Source organism: Pollachius pollachius (genome assembly GCF_949987615.1).
Source record: "Pollachius pollachius genome assembly, chromosome: 4".
Taxonomy (NCBI): domain Eukaryota; kingdom Metazoa; phylum Chordata; class Actinopteri; order Gadiformes; family Gadidae; genus Pollachius; species Pollachius pollachius.
Genome location: NC_136937.1, coordinates 11,859,544 through 11,883,574, shown reverse-complemented (window position 1 = coordinate 11,883,574; position 24,031 = coordinate 11,859,544). Strand labels below are relative to the sequence as shown.

The following is a 24,031-nucleotide window of genomic DNA, read 5'->3' as shown; positions in this document are numbered from 1 at the left end:
TTCCTCACAAGCATTACCAGGGGCTTTAAAATATGCTTAAAACCTATAGATAAGTTATCAGTAATAAGTAGCCGTTAAACAGTTAAAAGTATTTTCATTTGGCATCATCACAGTCAGTGAAGACTTTTCTTTGTACAATCATCTCTGCATTATTAAAAAGTGCTCTATGGCAATATGCTTTCACAAAACGTTACGTTGTAATACGTTGACATATTGACCAGTGTAGCTGATGGCTCCCTATGGCTGGTCAGTGTAGGGAACCCAGCAGGGATCTCTGTGAATAACACCAATCCGTTTGGCACTAAAAATGCTTGGATTGATCTTCTGTGCATTTTGTTTACATTCTTATTTTTTCACTTCACATTGCAATGGATTATTATTCACCTTAAAAGACAATGTCATAAATAATACAAACAGCACGAGGAGAATAGCAGGTTTCAACTTGCCAAATAGCAGGAAAATGTGTTGCCTCTAGTTATGTCCCGTTTCCAAAAACTAAAATAGAAAACCAATGTAATAGATTGAGATGTGTGAAGCCCCCTGTGCCAAACCGGGGGTCTGCTGAAAATAGTGGCGTTAACGTAAGCCAGGTAGTGCAGCCGGGATGTCGGGGAGGTGTCATGGTAATAAAAAGCTGCTACGACAGTGGGTTTCAGTCCATAGTAAATGTTGTCATTATCACAGTGGGAATTGTTCCAGCGTTCAGCATGGTTCCGGGACACCGGTCGTCCCCGCCGCTCTCATAGAGGACATCGGACGTGTTTAGGTTTGCCTACATCAGGCCGTCTTGTTCAAAAATGGACGGCATGAGGGAGAAGTCAAACGGGATGAACTTGACACCCGTACCGTGGTAAAATTTGTTCTGGAACTCAACCCTGGGAAGGAAACGATATCGTGAGAATGTTTCTGAAACAATTGGAAAATCTATATCTAGAGCTACTCTGACAGAAACAGTATCCCCCAGGGATTAATGAAGTCCAGGTCCAGTCCTAACCCTACCTACTGAATCTGGATATAAAATAATACATTAATAAATAAAATGTATGTACATGTAAAGAATGAGTGTAAATGCTCTTTCTCGAGCCAGTAAGTGCGTGACTGAGCGACTGATTCAGTGCGTGACTGAGTGGGTGCACAATTGAGTGAGAGTGTGTGACTGAGTGAGCAAGTGTGTGACTGATTGAGGGAGTGACTGAGTGAGCGGGGGAGCGAGTGTGTGACTGATTGAGGGAGTGACTGAGTGAGCGGGGGAGCGAGTGTGTGACTGAGTGAGCGGCTGAGTGAGACCCACCAGTGGAGGCGCAGGGCGTGTAGGAAGGCGGAGAGACCCTCCATCACCAGGAGGATGGACACGGTGAGCGTGGCGAAGAGCCCAAACACCGGCACTAGCGCTATCACGCCCAGCTTGGAGGTGAACCTCAGGCCCAGGCGCATTACCATGCCCCACAGGACCTCCGACAGCTCTGAAACAGGGCGTCCAAATGGGTTTTCCAGAGTGACTTACAGTGGATTCTGATCATTGAGGAGCAGGGTGCCGACAGGTAGACTTCAGACACTTGGAATCAAACCCAGAACCTTTCAGTTCGGGGTCAACACCCTGACCACTAGACTGTCCACACACGCACACGTTGATTGAAGCATGCGTGTCCAAACACACAAAACCAAGAAGAAAAAAGGAGGCCAGACCGACTAAAGAGACGAAACTGAACACAGTGGCGCTGTAACTGCACAGCCCGCACTGGTGACTGTACTTACGAGCGTGGGCCAAGCTCAGAGCCCAGAGACGCAGGTATGAGGCAGTGTTGGAAATGCAGCCCAGGCAGTACTCTATGGTATGGATGGACTGGTGGAGAATCACGTCAGCAAAGTCAAACTAGAAGGCAAAAGTAGAAACAAGGAGTCAGTGAAGACATTAGAAGCCCAACTCCATAGACACAGACCCTAACTCTCAAGACATTCGAGTCGTGTTGCCAGGTGGCCAGTAGAAGTCTGCAAGTGCTGACCTGTTTGGGCGTGGCGGCGGCCTCTCTGCTAGTCAGCTCCTCTATTCCCTCCTCTTCATCTTCATCATATTGCGGCGTCGGGGCGCCGTCTTCCTCGCTTGCACGTCTCACCCTTTCATAACCCTGGGATGGGAGGGGGGAGCCATGTCATCAGTGTTCACATGCGGGCTCAGCAAATAGGAGATCAGAGGTTGTACACAGCATAAGCTCACCCTGTGTCTCCTCAGCCCTTTCCCCCCGCGATACAGCCAGTAGAAGAAGAGCGGTTTCCCTAGCAACAGCACGGGAACCGACATCACGGCAACGCACACCAGGAAGACCTGTAGCCCTTTCTACAGTAGACACATAAACACTCACTTTGAACTAAACGCACAGATTACGTCCCTTCCCGCTCCCTTACTATGTTTCTTATCAAAATGATAAGGCAGTGTTGATTAATGGGATTGACAGGAAAGACAAATTCTTAAATTTTTTATTTTTTAGTATTATTGTGTTTATGTATTTCTTAAATTACAGCTCTTACAATCGTACCTACAGCACCGTTGACAAACACACCACAGCACTACTCTGTCGACAGAGGACCCTTCGACCGAGCGACGCCTACCTGTCCCGGGTAGAGGGGGCTGACGTCGGCGTCCTGCATGAGGAACATGTTGATGAAGTGGATGAGGATGCTGGGAGCCAGGCGGGAGTCCGGGGCCCCGAAGGCCAGCCACTTGTAGAGGATCATGAACACCAGGTAGCCAAAGAGACACAGCAGGAAAAGCAGCTCAGGGAGGAACACCAGGTACACGTTATAGCGCTGCCGGAAGTGTCTGCAGGGCGGACACAAGAGATAGAGGAGACACATGAGATAAGGGTATACAGGACAGACACCAGAGATAGAGGAGATAAGGGTCTATATAACAGACCCCAGAGATAGAGGAGGAGATAAGGACCTACAGGACAGAGACCAGAGATAGAGGAGATGAGCGTCTACAGGACAGAGACCAGAGATAGAGGAGATGAGCTTCTACAGGACAGAGACCAGAGATAGAGGAGATGAGCTTTTACAGGACAGAGACCAGAGATAGAGATGAGCTTCTACAGGACAGAGACCAGAGATAGAGGAGATGAGCTTCTACAGGACAGAGACCAGAGATAGAGGAGATGAGCGTCTACAGGACAGAGACCAGAGATAGAGGAGATGAGCGTCTACAGAAGAGACACACGAGATAGAGGAGATAGAGGAGATAAGCATCTACAGGACAGACACCAGAGATAGAGGAGATAAGGGTCTATATAACAGACCCCAGAGATAGAGGAGGAGATAAGGACCTACAGGACAGAGACCAGAGATAGAGGAGATGAGCTTCTACAGGACAGAGACCAGAGATAGAGGAGATGAGCTTCTACAGGACAGAGACCAGAGATAGAGGAGATAAGTGTCTACAGGACAGACACCAGAGATAGAAGAGGTAAGCGTCTTCACACTCACAAGTGGTTAAAAACACTGAGCACCACTCCAAAGGTCATGTGCACGACCCCGATTATGACGGACATCTTCATCTTGTAGGAGTTCAGGAAGGACAAACGATTCACCGCCATGTTCCAAATCTGGTCAAGCATTGTGAAGAAACTTATATCAAATTCAGTGGGAAACAGTAAGTCAACGGTGCGCGATAGGACGGGAGATGGTGGACTCACGGGGTCAATGCCAAACGGGTAGGGCCCGATAAACACGCCACTGATGTTGGGATCCAGAGTGAGCAGACTGTTGGACTGGAGGCTTTCGTTCCTGCAACACGTCGGAAAACCTTCAGAGACAGCATCGGCATTACCCTTTGTGTGTGGGTGCTCCACGTGTGTCCGTCACTCACGTCCAATGGCGGCTGGAGAACATGGCCTTGACGCTCCACCCCGAGCCGAAGATGTTGAGGGACTTGGAGAAGCAGTCGTTGTAGATGAGGCCGGTGTACACCGAGAACAACCCCATCAGGAGAATGATGTAGCGGCCCGCAAAGAACGTGTTCCAGATCTGTCAGGGGAATTGATTAAATGCGGATATAAATCTCACGAGTCACATTTGTGTGAGTGGGATCTCCGGTAGGTTCCTACTTCGTTATCGGAGCGTTTCTTCTTCTGGTTCTTCTCCGTCAGCACCATCCACAGGGCGAAGAGGGTCATGACCAGCCCGTGGCCAAGGTCCCCGAACATCACCGCGAACAGGAAGGGGAAGGTGATGATCGTGTACGGAGCTGCCAATCGGAGAAAGGGGTTAGCGATACACGTTCTGCTCTGCTCGTCTGAACTCAAGGCAGATTGGTCAGAGTTGCGGGGCTGTTGATAAAGAAAATAATTGAACTCCCTTTTAGCTAGTTTTATTGTCAATCAAATGTGTCAAGTATGTGGCCCCTTGGACAGTCATCAATGACAGCAGAGCTAGGGAGGGCAATGACACCATCAAATATAGACCAATTATGTACACACAGTCATCCTAATATCTTAATAAATTATAATCGATCTGTAAATTACATACACAATAAACCATAATCCATCTACAATCACAGGCCAGGTATAGATAGCTGATTCTATATCAACAGCAGGTCGTTTCATAACATAAATACAGATAATAAATTCCTGAGTTCCTAGAGACACGTGTGTGTGTGTTTACCTGGGCTGGCCTCTCTGTAGTCCCCCACACCGTAGGCCTCCACGATGCTCTGGAACCCACAGGTGAACTTATTGGTCCTCAGCATGGTGGGGGGCGTGTCGTTGCTCGGGATGCGGTTGACAAACGACGGCACCGTGGCCTCCCCTTTCCTCTGGGAGCACACCAAAAGATATGCAACATGAATTTCACATCATCTGGTGAAGTGGGGTGTGAGCGAGCGTCGCTGAAGGCTTTGCGCTCACCGAGCCTTCCTCCAGCGCCCCCCGCAGGTTGGCCAGGTCACTGACGGGACACCACACCTCTGCGATCAGACACTTGTTGGTGACGTCGAAGCTGCACAGGTTGAGGATGTGGTAGATGGCCTTCATCTTCTTCACCTGCACCACCCAGGAGAAGGCCGACTCCGAGGACTTCTGCAGAACCTGCCTCAGGTAGTCCTCGGTGCGATGCAACACCTGCACACAACCTTTGGTATTTACTAGACTTTAACCCGTTTATTATGATTCTATACTAGGACATAGTATTCAACCTTTTTATTCAGAATCTTTAAAATGACATAGTATTAGCTATTGGTGCCAGGCTCAGGGATACATATAGAACACATATGGGATCGAAACCCAGATCCCTTCAGCCCCCTTTGGTTTGTGTGAGTCCTACATTGTTGAGATCTTGGATGCGTGTCCTAAGGCTGTCCATCACGTCCCCCCTCTCTTCATCATTCTCCGGGTGGGGGTACAGATGACAGTGGTAGCTGAGGGGCGAAGAAGACCACGTCTTGACACGTTTTGAGATGAACTACATCATGTTTTAGATGTATTGCATCATGGTTTTACATGTGATGAATACTTCATGTGTTAGATGTATTGCATCATGTTTTTACAGGTTATAAATAAAAAATGTACATGTACTACATCTACAACATAATATTTAACATTTACCACCATGTATTAACATGTAATAAATACATATTTTACATGTACTACATCATGTTTGGCTTTGGCAACGCATCAAAGAAGAATCTGTTAATTTCTTTAAAAAGGTAGACTCACCAATCACAGATCTTCTGAACCTTCTGCCCAATCTGGTCGCCCCAGAAGGAGATTAGAAACACGACACTTTTGTTGATCTCACCCTAAAATAAAAATAATATGAGGTTGTAAAAGGAGGTGCCGTTGTAACTACTCCAGACCCACTTCTCTAATAAGAGGGTTTGACTCATGTGACCAATGTAGGCCAGGCAGCCACCGTGTTCCACTTTAAAGCGGTTAGAAGGAGCCACTGTAGAATGGAACGGCAGCACAATACATCAGATTAAGCCTCTTTAACAAATGCAAGGAATCACATCATGAAGACACTGTCTTGATTACGCTTAAAGGCCGTGTTGCAGGGTTTATTTTCCAACTAATTTGTGCAATTTGCTTGTTGATAATAAAGATTTAAACTGTTATCCATTGTATTTAATGTTGTTAGGTATCACAAAACGGAATGTAATACGAAAAGGTAGGTACTATTTTAGCGGTTTGCTATTGATTCTCATTTCCCCCAGAATGCATTGCATGACGTCACGTTTGGGAGACACGGACCAAAGCCGCATTGAGACCCTTGAGAGTAGAGACTAGTAAGAGAGTGTTCAGCAGAGTATACAGATACATAGATAAATACATAGATATTATATATAGTTAGTATATGCTACACGTGAACCTCCTAAGATGGCGCAATTTGATTGGTTCACTATCTCGGGATATTGGGCAATATCCCATGATTGACATCTCAAACTCAATATTGTTTTCATCGCAAAATGTCCGCTAATAAAAACAAATTAATGCCGGCAAAAAGTGTTGTCTTGTTTATTTTTGGAGTGTTCACGTGTAGTATATACCAGAGATGGGACAAAGTCACTGTTTGGTAAGTCCCAAGTAAGTCCCAAGTCTTAGCAGTCAAGTCCAAGTCGAGTCCCAAGTCAAGACAGGGAAAGGCAAGTCGAGTCCAAGTCAAAGTCACACCAAAGCCAAGTCGAGTCCAAGTCAGAGTCACACAAAAGCCAAGTCGAGTCCAAGTCAAAGTCACACCAAAGCCAAGTCGAGTACAATTCAAAGTCCCAAACTTTTTCAAGTCCTGAACAAGTCACCATGTATTTTTACTTAATAATGTCATTATTAGGCTATTGATCATAATTTCAACATTACACTCTAATGTACAGTGTCATTTCTTATCAATACAGTTATAATATGTTCATTGTTTCTGTCTTTAAATGTGTTATGATATGCGCATGTGCCAAAATCTTATGTTGTCTCAGAGGAGAAGTGAGAGTGGACGGTGGGTTTGAATTGTATTAGTAGGCTACCGAAGGCACCACTGTGACCCTAAAGTTGGTAAAGCTGTGCCTTGACAAGTGTGGCATATAAGCTATGTATGGATGTCTGAAAGGACTGCTTGAGTGGATGTCAGTTACAGTATGCCACAACTTTCCTTAAGGAAATTGTCCTTACCACCCGCCTGTGTCTTCAGTAATAGAAGCTGAAGTAGTAGTAGTAGTAACTGATGTAGTAGTAGTAGTAGTAGCTGAAGTAATAGTGGTCGTAGTAGCTGAAGTAGTAGTAGTAGCTGAATTTGTAGTACTAATGGTAGTAGTAGTAATGGTATTCTCTTTAAGAGAATAGCGTAGCCGGTGCATGATTAAAAGTAGCCCAATAAGGTGGGAAAAAAAATCCCAATCTGGCAACACTGCCTGAATGTCCTCAAAATGTAGCCCAATAGGGCGGTAAAAACTGCCCAATCTGGCAACACTGCTGAACGTCCTCACGCTCCAGCGTCAACGTAAATCAATGAGACCAACTGAAATAAAGCCAATATGCAATTTAAACAGTGATTCTGAAGAAAGCATAAATTATATCTAAATTCCGTTTAGATATTATAGAAGATACGAGTGTGTAGATTTGTGAAATTTTTAGAATGAAGGTAAACGGTTGAAAAAATGATTTAGTTACGATGTCTTAAGTGTCAGAGGCTGGCCAGACAGCTTTAATGGGACCAACTCAAAACGCAGCCGATATGAAACTAAAACTGTCTGAATAAAGTATAAATGATATCGAAATTTCGTTTTGATATTATTGAAGATACAGGTGTAGATTTGTCTTCGCTTGCTGTTTTGTTTTTTTCATTTTCACGGAAGTGAATGCATCTTGGGTGTCTAGTCCTCCAGGCGGGAAATATGTTAGCCATCTAAAACAATAAATGTTTTTGACAAGTCAAAGAGGCAAAGTCTGAGTCAAGTCTCAAGTCAATAGCAGTCAAGTCTAAGTCGAGTCGCAAGTCATGCGTAATTTGTCAAGTCGAGTCTGAAGTCTTCAAAATCATGACTCAAGTCTGACTCGAGTCCAAGTCATGTGACTCGAGTCCACATCTCTGGTATATACTAAAGCATTTAATTAACAATTATTCACTTCGCCTTCGGCAAATAATTGTTAATTAATAGCCTAGATAGATAGATAGCCTAGTCAAGTCTTTATTAATACCAAACGACACAAATTGTCGGGAATTCATTTAGGTGATTCGGCTCACACAGCACAGTAGCCTACATTCCACACAGAGCAAGGGAGACAACAAGTCTGAATGGACATACACAAAATACATCACATTAAAACTAGACAGACAGACAGACAGACAGATAATTAAATATGTTCTATTATTTGCCTTGCGGAGCCAGCCAATCCTGTGCACGTATGCAAATTAGCCATGTACGCCTAACAGAAGAAAGACGTAATGTTGAGAACGAGTCATACTAAAAACGGATAGCAAGCGAAAGCTAAACCAGACTGTATCAATCACACACTTTGGGTCCATTCTAACTTATGGTGAGATTGCTAGTCTTTAAATCTTTGCAGTGGCTGAATGTTGATGATAAAACAGATTGTTTTGCATAAGATGAGTGTGTCCTTTCCGGCTTCGGCATACTGCATGGTTATGAAGGCCTTGTGGTTAGGTGTGGTCTTAGTGAAGCAGCCTAGCCTTGGAGTTGGATAAGTTGGAGTGATTGTGTACGGGCGTGCGAGAGTGAGAGAGTGAGCACACCCGCCGTGGTGATGCTTGGCTTGTTGTGGGCTGTCTGTCAACATCCGCCCGGTTGGACGATGTGCTTTGTGTATGTGTTCAATGTACATCTGTCTGGTCGTATTTGCGGTAGATTGATGGTTAAATAATGTCACACCACGATCGGTCATACTTGCAGGCACTCATTTGCAAGTGCACTGATTGTGTGTCCGATAGGCTATACCTGCCATTTATTCAGTTGATTGCTCTTCTAAGTGTGCCAGATTGGTGCCAATTATTGTCATGTTTGCATTGTAATGCACAACTTTGCCTCTCCTTGTTATAAATCAACGTGCATCCAAACAACTTTAGCCAATGCAGCCTCCTGTGTTGCTTTGAAAATATATAGCATATCGGATAATCAAAAAATGTTAAGTGTGTGCGTGTGTGTGTTGTCATGTAGGCTAAATACTAATTGTCTTGCATCCATGAAATATTGTAATGTTATAGGCCTAATGCAAAATGTATATCGCTATTGCGAAACAATCGGGAGATTGGGGAACCCCGAATATTGACAGGTATTTCACACACTGGGTAAAATAAAGCTTAGAAATAAACACTAGGCAAAGATGTTGTTACTGGAGCTAGTAGGCTACCATCAAAACGTGGGATAACTAATCGGAAATCTGGTTACAACTTCGGGGGTACGATTTAATTAGGGATTATCTGGAGGGGATTTCACAGGTGGGACTGGCAAGGTAGCCCATTACGCCTTCTATTTCTAGATCTTCTGACTAAGTTTACCGGTACTTATCTGAACGACATAATCGCTGTCACTAAATATAAAGGAAACGTTGACTTTCACTCGGTGCTATTCACTGACAGTAAAAATAAATAAAAGTGTTGTTATTGTATGCATTGCTGTTCATTGACTAGCTCCAGCGCTAGTTGCTGCGTTGCTAAATGATAGCAACTCTCCACTCATTCTCCTCTGACCATGCATTTAATTGGCTTTGACCGCCATCAGTTATCGGCAATTCCTCATTCGCCCTCTCACGTCTGACAGGTTCGAAATTATACGGCTGTGGGCCATCATACATGTTATTTGTGGTTCTTGCCACCTCTTACTCTTACTACGCCATAGTTCTAGTACTAGTTTGAGGCTACCTTCAACCATGTCTCCCCAACGTGACGTCATCGCCGAATGGCTTTAGAAAACACCCGTTACTGCCAAAAACAACAAAAACTGGACTTTAACACTATTTTGGAGACATTTTATAAATGATAAACATATTTTGAGTGCTTTATGTACCCATTAATCAAAACTTCTGGTTAACCTGCACGTAGGCCTTTAAACCCCTTGGGTAACAGATAAAAGACAACAAAGGAGCAGTATTCTGCACCGGTGAACTCACAGTGTCCAGGTCAGCCAGACTCTCGTCCACTTCTGTGTAGCTCAGGATGGTGTAGCCTTTACACACTCTCCACAGCATTCGCTCAAACGCCTCCACCTTCCCTCTATGGATCAGACCCGATACAAACCTACAAGCCATGGAGAGATTTACAATTCAGGCAGGATTTCAAACGCCATTCGTTAATACGACACACCAGCCACTGGGCTGAGAGCCTTTGTGTGAAAGCTGTATATGTGAACGATGATAAAGATCACCCCAGCTTGGCCCCCAGTCTCTGCATGCCGGTGCAGCCGGTCCCTGCTGGGTCAGTCTCCAGCGTGGGGAACTCTTCATACTGTGGCCCCAGGGCTTCGTGCTGAAGGCAAAGGAATGACGCTTTCATTTTTAAATGAAAAAAACGAATTTGTACAATTATTTATTTTTTTTATAAAAATGCATGTTGTAGAATGACTACTTTTTGTTAATGGAAAATCATTGATAAATAAAACGAGATTGTAAAGAAAAACAAATTTATGCAAATCAGTAGGATTACGCAAAGAGTGATCCGGGAGAATTCAAATTAGGTCTAACGAAAAGCATTTTGTAACTCGCAAGAAAGTGTCCTTGCTAAGGGATATCCGAGTAGGCTTCGGAATGGCCATCTTCTTATAATCCCTCATATATAATTCATTGCACGTTTGAATAATATTACAGAATAATAATTCTGGACAAGGACCAATGGCGAGAAATGATGTATATAGAATATAGTATCAACTAAGTGCATTCACAGGAGGAATGAGTCCCCCCATTATCCCTCACCCTGGAGCGGCTGTGGATGAAGGCGGCTGTGATCCTCAACATGTGTGTGTACTCCGTCAGCTCCAGGCGGTTCCTCTGCAGCTTCTCCTTGTTCCTCGCCACCTCGCTCAGCTCCATCTCCAACCTCTGGAGCTGCTCCTACAGGGGACATCATACAGTGACCACTAAAGACAACACCATACAGTGACCACTAGAGACAACACCATACAGTGACCAATAGAGGCTACACCATACAGTGACCACTAGAGACAACACCATACAGTGACCACTAGAGGCTACACCATACAGTGACCACTAGAGGCTACACCATACAGTGACCACTAGAGACAACACCATACAGTGACCACTAGAGACAACACCATACAGTGACCACTAGAGACAACACCATACAGTGACCACTAAAGACAACACCATACAGTGACCACTAAAGACAACACCATACAGTGACCACTAAAGACAACACCATACAGTGACCACTAAAGACAACACCATACAGTGACCACTAAAGACAACACCATACAGTGACCACTAAAGACAACACCATACAGTGACCACTAAAGACAACACCATACAGTGACCACTAGAGACAACACCATACAGTGACCACTAGAGGCTACACCATACAGTGACCACTAGAGGCTAAACCATACAGTGACCATTATAGAGGTTAACAGTGATATCCACAGGTGACATCACACAGTGACCACTAGAGACAACACCATACAGTGACCACTAGAGGTTACACCATACAGTGACCACTAGAGGCTACACCATACAGTGACCACTAGAGGCTACACCATACAGTGACCATTATAGAGGTTAACAGTGATATCCACAGGTGACATCACACAGTGGCCACTAGAGACAACACCATACAGTGACCACTAGAGGTTACATCACAGTGACCACTAGAGGTTACACCATACAGTGACCACTAGAGGCTACACCATACAGTGACCACTAGAGGCTACACCATACAGTGACCACTAGAGGCTACACCATACAGTGACCACTAGAGGCTACACCATACAGTGACCACTAGAGGCTACACCATACAGTGACCACTAGAGGCTACACCATACAGTGACCACTAGAGGCTACACCATACAGTGACCATTATAGAGGTTAACAGTGATATCCACAGGTGACATCACACAGTGACCACTAGAGACAACACCATACAGTGACCACTAGGTTACATCACACAGTGACCACTAAAGACAACACCATACAGTGACCACTAAAGACAACACCATACAGTGACCACTAGAGGTCACACCATAAGGTGACCATTATAGAGGTTAACAGTGATATCCACAGGTGACATTACACAGTGACCACTAGAGGTTACACCATACAGTGACCACTGCAGACGCCATCATACAGTGACCTCTAAGGACGACATCATACAGTGACATCACACAGTGACCACTAAAGACAACATCATACAGTGATATCCACAGGTTACATCATACAGTGACCACTAGAAGTTGCAGCATACAGTGACCACTAAAGACGACATCATACAGTGACCACTAAAGACGACATCATACAGTAAGCACTAGAGGTTACACCATACAGTGAGCACTAGACGTTAAACCATACAGTGACCAGGAGAGGTTACTCTAACAGTGACCACTAGAGATTACACCATACAGTGAGCACTTGGTGCTGTAGCCTACTATGATCTCTAGGGGTAGTGTAGCCTACTATGATCTCTAGGGGTCGTAAGTGTAGCCCACTATGATCTCTAGGGGTCGTTCCGGGTAGCCTACCATTATCTCCAGTACTGCTTTAGGTGGAGGGGCGGCTGGACTCGCTTCCTCTTCTGGAACAGCGATATTAGCTTTACGAATCTCCCTCAAAAGGTATCCTGTCCAACGGAAAGATAACATTATGTTTATTATTATAACGAATTGAAAAAAATATCTGATGAGGTACTATAGCATGCATGCGAATAGACTACATATATATCCATACCAAACATGTATTTTCACAACAACTGGATTTTATAGGCAACAAATTAGCTGTTATGTTTAGACATTTGTTTTACTTGATCCATCCTCTCATCTTACCCAGGATTCTCTCCATCTCCTCGCACCTTTTAATTTCACTGACGAAGCGGCGCTGGAAGGAGCTGACGCTGGGATTCAGCTGAAACAATAGTCGATATTATCAATAATACACGAATAGATTAGTCAGGCGGGTACAGCAAACCATAGCATTAATTGACACGTTAGCATATATATTTTTTTAAATGTAGTATGCCCAATTATCTCCCATTGGTGGACGAACTTTTACTTCGTTCATTATTTCGCTGCATCCGCAAATTAACACGTGCGCCCTGTCACAGACAGTCGTGTGTTCGCTGCCGTTAAGGCTCATGATGCTATTGTAGGAGCCACCCAGTTGATCAGGCTTTATTGGTTTACAGTATTATTTGTACAGTTCAGGTACTTACATCACGAAACTCCACGAGTCCCATCTCGCCGAGTTCACTTATGCAGTCGTATTCGGAGCCAGACTGCAGAAACAATTGGGCCAAGCACATCTCCTCACTTCTGAACACCATCTTATCTGCAGACAAACACCTCCACTCCCGGGCCTTAAAGTGGAGATCTTATACTCCGAAGACGAACGCTTTGTTGTCACAAATGCAAAGAACTAGCTACATAACAACCTTACCACGAATTCAAATGTTTACACGTGAATCAATTAAATTGCCCGCGGATTAACTGAAGTCCATTAAAAAATAAAAAAACAATGCTGTCTCGCTCGCTGTCTAAACCTCGCTCCCGTACAGCCCATATGGGTTTACAATCTGTTTATTGTCTGCTGAATATAGTGAATACAAAGCGAATCCTCCCTGATGCACCTTCTCCATCGACCGAGCTCCGAGAAAGGCGTCATCATAAAGCCTACCTAGAGCACCTGTCTCCGGGACGGTAGGCCTACAACGCAGCCTGAATGAACCTCAGTAGTGTAAATAACGAATGGCAAAAGCACAATACGCCGATATAAGAAAGGTGTAACGCGGAACTACAAATAGAGGCCTATCGCGGTACAATAAATGTGGATAATTTGAAGACAGGCTGCGGCCTTCATTCGCTCTCCGCCGGCGGCAGAACGGACACAGATTGCGTCTCCGGGTTGCCAGATTTTTTCATTGTCTGTAAGTGTATACGTGTGAGTGACTTTTTGAATAATAGCCTACTACTCCGCGAACGATTTTTGTTAAGTATATAGTCAACAGCACAAAACATTTTTAATAACCTAAGAGACATTGAAAGGTAGGCATGTATTGAAATAAATAGCAGTTGCCTTTTTTGTCCTTTGACATTAACCAATTTACACGTAAAATAAATCAATGCAAATCGAATACATATAAAGGAAAATGTTTTACAACGGTTATTATTTAACAATAACCTTTATTGAAAAAACGCAGGCCTACTGTTACCATGCAATTTCGTTAGCGCTACCCACATAAACAAACCACATCATGTAGTGTGCGGACGATACAAAGAGGAATATTCAAAAATCTGGCAACCTGCGCATCGCTTTTTCAGTCATTAACAACTAGACTAGCGGCTGTTTTTTGTGGCGATTCATCTCTTACAATCCAGCTCTATAAAAAAAGCATGTTTGCAATAGTGTCTAAACAATGTATTCTTATAGTATATGCAGTCACAATTAGAAGACATTGTTATTTTATGGTAAAAATCTACAAATACGACACGTTTTGCAAATGCATTTCAATGCATTGAAACTGCCCAGCTGAAGGAAATATCTACACAAATTTGACATTTAAAAATGGTTAACCAATTCATATTAACTTAAAATTGTATATCACAATACTTTTAAAGAAATGGAACAGAGGTAGTATTTTTTAATTCAAGATTGAAAGAACGATGAATCATGACAACCAGTCAAAAAATAATTGCCACGTTCCAAATGCTCTATGACCATTTTTTCTGTCTTTAGGGACGCAGGTGAATCTTGCGTCTCCCTCTTCTATAGCACGATCTCGTCTGACCTCCTTCCCCTTCCTCGTTCCCCCTAGTCCCTCAGAGTCTGCGCCAGTCTGTTGAGCTCCTGCGAGAGAGCCGTGACCGTGTCCAGGATCTTCTTCCGGTCCGTCTCTTGCAGCCGCGAGCCGCACCGCTGGGCGAACCTGTCCGGGTGCCACAGCGTCTGCTGCCTCTTCAGCAGCTTCCGGAAGGTGGGCGGGTCCGTGCGGTCGGCCCCGGTCAGCATCACCTCCAGCATGTCCGCCACCGTGCCGCGGGGGGCCGGCCAGGGGATGTCCCCGTAGCCCAGCTTGGCACTGGGGGTCTGGGCGCTGGCGCTGGCCCCGGCCCCGCTCTTGAAGGTCGCCTCGCATTTCTTGTCGTAGCGGCGCTTCTTGGCCAGGCGGGTCTCCTCCTCCTTGCGCTTGGCCCGGGCCAGGTACTCCTCGTGCTCCTTCTGCAGCTTCTCATGCAGCGCCTTGTAGGCCTGCTCCTCTTCCTCCTTCTCCTTGCTGCTCTTCCCCCTCTTCCGGCCAGAGCCCGAGGCAGCTAGCCTCTGAGCCTCTGCGTTCTTTTTCTCGAAATACTCGTTCCTGATTTGGTCGGCCCAGTCTCCGAAGTCCTCCTCTTCGTCGTCGAGGGGCAGGTTATCGGCTGCAAGGCAATGGCAGTTATTCAGTGATGGATGGATGATTCAGTGTTTACTCAGTTATGAATGTGTTATCAAGTATGTATTCAGTGATAGAGGTATGATTCCAGTCAATTCAGTCATAAATGTGTGTATTATTCAGGGTTGAATCAGTTATAGATGGATAATTCAGGGTTTATTTGTTCATAAATGGATCATTAATTGGAGTTATATCTAGGGGTGTAACGATACACGTATTCGTCACGCTACAGGCACTTCTGGGTGGTTACAAAGGTGGACCGCGGTGCGTAAATGTGGCGTGCATAGCGTTAATATGGTGTATGTAAAGGCTTGTTTTGCGATGCAGAATTTAAAACTTGAAGTCTGAGTTTCCCAGGACCGTTTAGCCAAAGTTTACTGCTCCGACTCCGTAATCCGACTCCGTAACTACGGAGACCCCTCAAGCATTTGCAGTTTTCCGTCTGGATGTCGGATACGCAATGCAATTCGCCGCCCGATCGATCTTATATGTGGACTACAAACCATGGAAGTAGTGTTGTATATAAAGTTCCAGCTTTTCAAATCTTATTTGTTTTATTGGTCCTTAATGTGCAAAGTAAACAATGTACGAAGTAAATAAGGTGCAAAGTCAAACTGGAAAAGTGATTCCGGAAAAGATTTTGTTAGAGCACCAATCACAGCCCTTGCTGTCTCCGTTGCGTTGACGGATAGTTAAAAATATTGGATGCGTGTTGTGCACGTAAGCTACGGAGAGGGTCTCTAACAGGCTCTCCGGCTATGGAGAGGGCTCTCTGTGTCTACGTACAGCACTTTAACATGCACACGCATTTGAAAAGGCACCATCCAGGTGTTACTATCACAGTTGCTTTGAAAATAAAACGAGCTGTGCAAACCCAGCTCAAGACACTATTTCACCTCTGTCTGGGAATTCAGAACGGGCAAATGCCATAGCCAAGTCTATTGGTGTTTTCATTGCTGCTGATCTACGGCCATTCTCCGTTGTTGACAAACAACGGAGAAAGGACGTTCCCCTTAACTATGAACCGTACCGTCCTGTACCGTACCATGACTTCAAAACCAAGGTACATAGCGAACCGTGACATTTGTGTACCATTACACCCCTACTAATAACAGTGCAAAGTAAAAGTTAAAAGTACCTTGATATACGCCAAAGCTTTCATAGAAGTCGTTTTCACATTCTCCAAAGAGCTTCTCTCTCCACTCCTTCTCCGGGTCAGCCACAGGCTGCTGGCTCTTGCTGGGCCTGGGCTGATAAGAAGCACTCATACATGTCAACATTTCAATCTGAACATCAAACATAAGTAACAACTTATTACAGAAAGCATTTTACAATGTGAAACCTTTTTGTTTAGTTGTGCATCCTAGTCCAGATGAAAACAAAGATGTACAACACACACTGTTTGGCCAAATATCCAGGTTTAGTGAGTCGGCTACATGTGCATGAATCATTTCATTTCGATTTGAATGGGTAATATCAAACAACATACTACAGCACATCTACAGAACAGGCTTGACTTCGGCACCATCATGATATGAAAACGTAGGCCAACCTGGTCATCTTTCATCCACTGCAGGAGGTCCTCCGGTGTGACGCCAGCGGAGTTCGGTGCTTGCATCGCTTCAGGGCAGCTGTTCCGCAGAGGGATAACAAGGTCCTCATAAGCTGAGAGGACAAACACAAAACACAGGTTAGAGAGGTCTGTCTGGTCCCCTGCAGACTTCAAGATCAAAGAATATCACCAGGGGCTTTCACCTGTTCGTCCATGTTTAAGCGCTCTGTTGGCCGCTATATGTAATACTGTGTCGCCTTTACGGTCCTTACGAAGGACTTCAGCCCCATGCTTCAGTAAGAGCCGCAGGACCAAGTCGTCCCCCCGCGAACAAGACACATGCAACGGTGTTCTCTCTTTTTTGCCTTGAGAGAAATTAACATCGACGTCTTTATGCTTCCGCAAATATGACTTCAGCTTCAAGAAACTACCTGCCTCGACGTATTTCAAAACTCGTTTTTGTGTATGGGATAACATTATGCGTTTTACGTTTTGTCTGAATAGCTATGACAACAAAAACATGGGCAAAATCATATGAAATCCTAAGGAATAACTACACCGCCGCACAACAACCGACATCACTCATTTGGTGCGTCCCCGTTATGCTTCCGCTGGGAAGGGCTTGAGAGACATCGGTTCCGCTGCAGCACCACGGTAAACCCGCCAGCAGATGCCAGTATTTTCTTGTGAGAAAAACATTGGAATGTTGGTGTGTTCCAGATGCCTCGGACACCATCCTTACGAGTTGCAAATGGGGGGAACTCCCAGCTTTCTTGCTGCATTTCACGGAGGCTCGCCCCCTTTTTGTCAGCCCCACCCGGAATTCTGAGAGTATACCGGGTTCAGTGAGGCAAACAAAAACAAAAATGGCTGCGCCCATAAAAATATTTATTTTCTTGCTGCTTTTCTGGTTTTCTAAAGAGGCTAATGTAGCTAACAATAACAATGACTATCCAAGTACATGACACAATCACAAAGATGAACGGGAACGCTATAAGTGCTAGGAAATGACGTAAGCCTGGTGTATGAGGCATCTGGAACACACCATAAAATGTTTGTTGTTCATTGGTCTCATTTATGGTTGCATGGTTTGTTCCTGAATCCTCGGACGCCAGCCTTCCGCGTTGCATTTTTGACGTTATTTATGGTCTCGGAGCATTTATAGTGTTCCTGTCGACTTTGTGATTGTGTCATGAAATTGGCTAGTTGTTGTTTATTGTTAGCTACATTAGCCTCTTCAGCAAACAAGCTCGAAAACAAACAACACAACTTTACATTGTATTACACGAACAGCAAGACCGTGCAATGCATAAATTGGTGATTGGAATAAAGTAGCAATGTAATCAAGTGTGTAAGAGCATTTAAAATTGACATTAAAATGACCAACGTTGTACAAATACAAAGAAAATAAATCTCTTCACAGGCGCAGCCATTTTGTTGAGAGCGTCATCACTGCTCTCGGTCTACTATCCGAGAGATGAAGACATAATGGCTGGTTCAGACTACACGATTCTCAGATATTCCTTCACGATTTAACATGTCACACTATACGATCACAGAGCCAGGAAATCGGGCTTTGTCTCGTCGGAAGACTGGCCACACTAGAAGATTCGAGGTTGCGATGCTCTAGAATCTTTAGGCCCTGTCCACACTAACCCGGGTAAATATAAAAACATACATTAGTATTGAAAACACTATAGTTTTAATATCGTTTCGGAATGTTTTGCATCCGCGTTCCACACTGACATGATTTGATAACAGCTGTTGTCATGGTTACGTGACTCCCACCACACCTCTCTGTTTATATTACAGGCGCATGATCAGCTGTGATAGTTGCAGTTGATCAGCTGGCTAATCATTTTCACTCACAATCAAAAGCATGGCTCAAGCCAAAAGTACAAAGGCAAGTTTTCTTTGTTTCGTTCACGATACAAGCAGCATCAACGCAGCAACAAAGTGTAAATAACAATGGATCCCGAGTTCCTGTACTAGGCATTATGATGGCGGTCCTCTGCATAGTGCAGTGAAGTCTAGTTAGTAGAGATGCGCGGCAGCGCGGATGAGATGTAATGTCATCCCGATTTTGAGTTGCGTGTTCCGCGTCCCGACAAAAGCCTGTCGGCTCACTAAAATATTTAACCACTATGAAATGTCCCCTGTTGTCAGCGTACATAGCCAACGTGGTCTTGTTATAGCCTGATCATTAACTAAAAGCCACATAGAAAAAATAAAGCATCCAGCATACGATTTCAAAAATGTGTGAGGTCATGCGCAGCAGGAATGATCGCACAGTGGAATGCTTATGGAAAACCAGTGGACGAGCCCTGGGCGGAGATTTCAGAAGCAGGGAGATTATAGAAAAATATGTCAGATTTGTCAGTTTGCCGTTTGTCTAGTCCAGGGGTCGGCAACCTGCGGCTCCGGAGCCGCATGCGGCTCTTTAGCCCCTCAGCCGTGGCTCCCTGCAGTTTTCTTAAAAAAAAAAAAAAAAAAAAAAAAAAAAAAAATTATTATATATATATTTTTATATATATCGTCAACTAAACGAGAGGTCGCAATGGATGCGCAATAGCGCTACCGTGAGGGGGGGAGTGAATGACAAAGCTTCGTTGATTTGCAGGTGGCTAATCCCAGTAGGAGTTAAATCTTTAACTGGTATCTGGCATCAGGAAGTAGCCTAGATGCTGCCATTGGCAGGAGGCGGGACATGCCAGTGAGCCGCCAATCAGCAGCATCCACCGTTGACAGCCAATTGCACGAACAAATACTGAGCGAGAAGGGTTTACAGCATTAAAGTTCGTAGTCAAAAAGTTATTAAGCTGTGTTGAATATTAAAGTTTCAGTACGTTATATTTTGATAATAAAGGTCCTTACAGTTTTTTCATTACTTGACTATTGTATCGCTATGCTATGCTATGCTATCTATTCCTTGTTTACATTGCTGGCCATGACCGATCACGTAGAACGTCAACGGTTGACGCTGCTGACTGGCTACTGTAGTCTACTGTAGGCTACTGTAGGCTATCCCTGATGCCACATGACAGCTAAAGATTTAACCATGTAACTCCCTCTCTGACTAATATTGAGTAAACTTACCATGGATAAATCCAAGAAAAGAAAAGTGGCAGAGGAAAATCGAGATTTTAATTCAGCGTGGACAGATTCATTTGCTTTCAGTACTACTGATGCAGGCTTACCTATATGCTTGATATGTGGCGAGAAATTAGCCAATAACAAAAAATGTAATGTTGAAAGACATTTCCAGAACAAACACTCCGCATTTGCTGAAAAGTACCAAGCAGGAGATGAAAGGAAAAGAGCGATTTCGGAACTGCTGCGGAAATGTGAGCAGAGTAAAATTACTTTTAAGAAATGGATCAAGTCTCCAAATTCAACAACTGCTGCTAGTTTTGCGGCAGCTCAGGAGATCGTCAGGTGCGGAAAGCCATTCACAGATGGAGAATACTTGAAAGAGACATTCATTAAAATATCAGAACATCTATTCTCGGACTTTAAAAACAAAACTGAAATTGTTCAGAAAATTAAAGATATGCCTCTCTCTGCAAAAACCGTAAAGGACAGGACCATTAAGATGTCAGAAAACATCACCAGTCAACAAATTAACGACATAAATTCAGCTCCAGCATTCTCCATCGCCTGTGATGAGTCCAGTGATGTGAACGACATTGAACAACTAGCGCTGTTATGCAAATACGTGAACTCTGACGGGCCGCAGGAAGAAATTATTGAGTTGATACCGCTCAAAGGCCAAACACGGGGGGAGGACATTTGTGAGGCTGTGGTGAATTGTTTAAAAGCCAAAGGAATAAATACCACCAACATGGTGTCAGTGGCTACTGATGGGGCACCTAGTATGAGAGGAACACAGAAGGGGTTTATTACTTTACTTCAGAAGTCGCTGGGTCGAGAGCTGCTGACGTTTCACTGCATCCTGCACCAAGAAGCACTGTGCGCTCAAACATTTCCCCCCGAATGCAAAGAGGTGATGGACCTTGTCATTCAGATAGTCAACAAAATAATGGCAAAAGGGTTAAACCACCGACAGTTCTGTTCATTGTTAGATGAAGTCGACAGCGCATATTCGGATCTCCTGCTGCATAACAAAGTCCAGTGGCTGTCCAGGGGAGAAGTGCTTAAACGGTTTGCGGCTTGTCTGGATCAAGTGAAAACTTTCCTGGAAAGTAAGGGCCTCACCTATCCAGAACTGGAACACCCAGATTGGCTGGAAAAGCTGCACTTCATGGTGGATATGACAGGTCACCTTAACATGCTGAACAGAAGTCTCCAGGGAAAAGGAAGCACTGCCCTTCAGCTGCTGGAGTATGTTTTGGCGTTCGAGCGCAAGATGACAGTGTTTGCCAGAGATGTGGAGAAAGGTACGTTCTCTCACTTCCCCTCCCTGAGAGAGTTCAAAACGTCACACAACATCAATTGTGAGTACTTGCAGCACACGATCATTGCAATGCAAACTGCATTTGGACAAAGATTCAGTGAGTTCAGAAAGGAAAAAAGCACATTATCCTTCCCCGTCACACCCCTGGACATCGACCCGTCCATGCTGAACATGTCATCATTCACTTTCGTGAGTCAACCCGATCTTGAAATTGAACTGGCTGACATAGCTGACAAAGAGGTATGGGTGTCCAAGTTCAAAAGTCTGACAGCTGATCTCGAAGACGTCGCCCGTCGGAAGGCTATTCTCGCTCGAGAACACAAATGGAGCGAAATAGAAAACCTTCCCAAACCCGACAAACTTGTGTTTGAGACATGGAATGCAATTCCCGAAACTTATCACAACATCAAGAAGTATGCCTTTGGAGTCCTGTCCATCTTTGGATCCACATACTTATGCGAGCAAATATTTTCTAACATGAACTATGTCAAATCAAAATATCGCTCACGCCTCACAGATGTCAGCCTGCAATCCTGCGTTAAGATGAAGGTCACGTCCTACAGCCCCGACATAGAAAAGCTCAGCAGTGATGTTCAGAAACAGAAATCACATTAAACAGGTGAGGACACTACAATTTAATAGGCTATTATTTTGCACCAAAAAATATATATTTTAGAAACTGAGCTGGTGTGTTATTTTGATTTTTGTTCAGATTCGATGGTTTATTGCTGTGGCCGAGGAAAAATCAAGAGGATGACAACAAACCTATGTTTACCTGTTTAGGTGTTCTTTATGTTTAGACTTATTATAGCCTACTCGTTCTATATGTTTGATTTATTTCAAAGTTATTTCTCCTCTTCATAAGAGTTTGAGGTTTTCCTGTTAGAACAGCAATCAAATGTTCTTCAACAGCTTTCTCTTTGTTGTTTTATAATTTCATGAATGCAACGAACTATGTTCTTTATGTTTAGACTTATTATACTCGTTCTATATGTTTCATTTATTTCAAAGTTATTTCTCCTCTTCATAAGAGTTTGAGGTTTTCCTGTTAGAACAGCAATAAAATGTTCTTCAACAGCTTTCTCTTTGTTGTTTTATAATTTCATGAATGCAACGAACTATGTTTTTTTTGTGTCACAGGGAGGGGGTGAATTAAAAAGTTTGCGGCTCCAAACATTTTTTTTTTGCGGGAGATGGGCCAAAATGGCTCTTTTGATACAAAAGGTTGCCGACCCCTGGTCTAGTCAATATGTTAACCTACTTATTATTTATTCATTTATTTCAACCGCGATCCGCCCGCAATTCCTCCAAGTATTACTTTTTTTCACACAATCCACCCAACCCGTGGATTATCCACGGTGTCCGCAAGTATGACCGCCAACCGCGCATCTCTACTAGTCTTTACTTTACTAGTTAGTTCTTTACTAGTTAGTAAACACTGCCCGTGACCTCCAGCTGTTCGCGGATTCCCTCCATGTCAACAATGGATACGTCATGCGATTCCCCCAAATTTCTGGCATGCCAAACTTTCGTCGTGGCGTTTTTCGAACGTTGCAGACGAAAAAAATCACAGATCGCAAGCATGTGACATTTCAAGATCTCGTCTCGTCGCTGACATTTCAAAATCGTGTACGACTCGCCAATTTGTCTGCGACGAACGAATCGGGGCAAAATCAGACAGAAATCGTGTAGTCTGAAACAGCCATAAGGGGGTGTGCCTCCGAGATATGCCGCAAGAAAGCTGGGAGATTTCCCGACTTCTGACTCAGAAGGCTGGCATCCGAGGATTCAGGAACAAACCTGAATCCTCGCCACTTAACTTGTAATCTAATTGGAGGCTACCTATGTATTATTAGAGTCCGTGAGCAACCTGGCAATCGGACAGTTATTAATGTGAAAAGGAAAAGGTTTTAGAAAACGTAATTTGCCAAATAATTAAACATTATTTCTTTACACTGCTAACAAAATTGCTTTGTTCCCGTCACATTTTAGATGAGGTTGAGGTGAATCTGTGTTAGGTTTGCAGTACAGTTGGTTGTCTTCACACGTCTGTTTGTTGTCAGAATCCCGATAAACACTCTGTATTCAGAATGCCTTCCTCTGCTTAGATTATCTGCCTTGAGGGTCTTTTCAACATACCACCTGTCAGGAAGAACCAATGTAAAGAGGTGATCTGTGTGTGCGGGTGTGTGTGTGTCTGAATGACTTATGTGTGTTGCGTGTCAAGCCAGAGAAAGTGGGGGAGCTAGTAGAACTGCTGCCCAATAGAACCCCTCCAGATTTCTTATTCATCACGTGTCACAAAACAATATGTTTCCCATTAATGCTCCGTATGAAGTGCAATTAAAGGTGGGTCCTTGTCACTTCCCCACTTTAGTTATTGCTTAAAAACAACAATTTATTCAGTGAAAGAGGATCACTTTCACTCACAAGCCTGTTTGTCCAGCCAGCTCTACCTGTGACGCATAATGAGAAGCAGCTGATACTCAGAG

General features: G+C 44.1%; 2 protein-coding genes across 2 annotated transcripts; both read right to left on the bottom strand.

Annotated features, from left to right (window-relative positions):
* Positions 1–772: 772 nt before the first annotated feature.
* On the bottom strand, positions 773–13,470 carry atp6v0a2a (ATPase H+ transporting V0 subunit a2a; the record flags this gene model as incomplete). The annotated part of the gene is made up of 20 exons (XM_079734048.1): positions 773–875; positions 1,292–1,463; positions 1,756–1,873; positions 2,004–2,126; positions 2,216–2,335; positions 2,608–2,818; positions 3,481–3,599; positions 3,690–3,780; positions 3,863–4,020; positions 4,101–4,240; positions 4,657–4,807; positions 4,899–5,111; positions 5,314–5,407; positions 5,706–5,788; positions 10,101–10,227; positions 10,355–10,455; positions 10,899–11,036; positions 12,674–12,771; positions 12,974–13,052; positions 13,360–13,470. 20 exons carry the CDS (start codon positions 13,468–13,470, stop codon positions 773–775), a joined length of 2,550 nt encoding a protein of 849 aa, XP_079590174.1.
* A 906-nt stretch (positions 13,471–14,376) lies between these two features.
* Positions 14,377–17,692, bottom strand: nfkbil1 (nuclear factor of kappa light polypeptide gene enhancer in B-cells inhibitor-like 1). The gene is made up of 4 exons (XM_079734073.1): positions 17,329–17,692; positions 17,126–17,238; positions 16,712–16,823; positions 14,377–15,559 (listed from the first exon to the last, which is right to left on the bottom strand). Exons 1-4 carry the CDS (start codon positions 17,600–17,602, stop codon positions 14,955–14,957), a joined length of 1,104 nt encoding a protein of 367 aa, XP_079590199.1. The 5' UTR covers positions 17,603–17,692; the 3' UTR covers positions 14,377–14,954.
* Between the last annotated feature and the right edge of the window lie 6,339 nt (positions 17,693–24,031).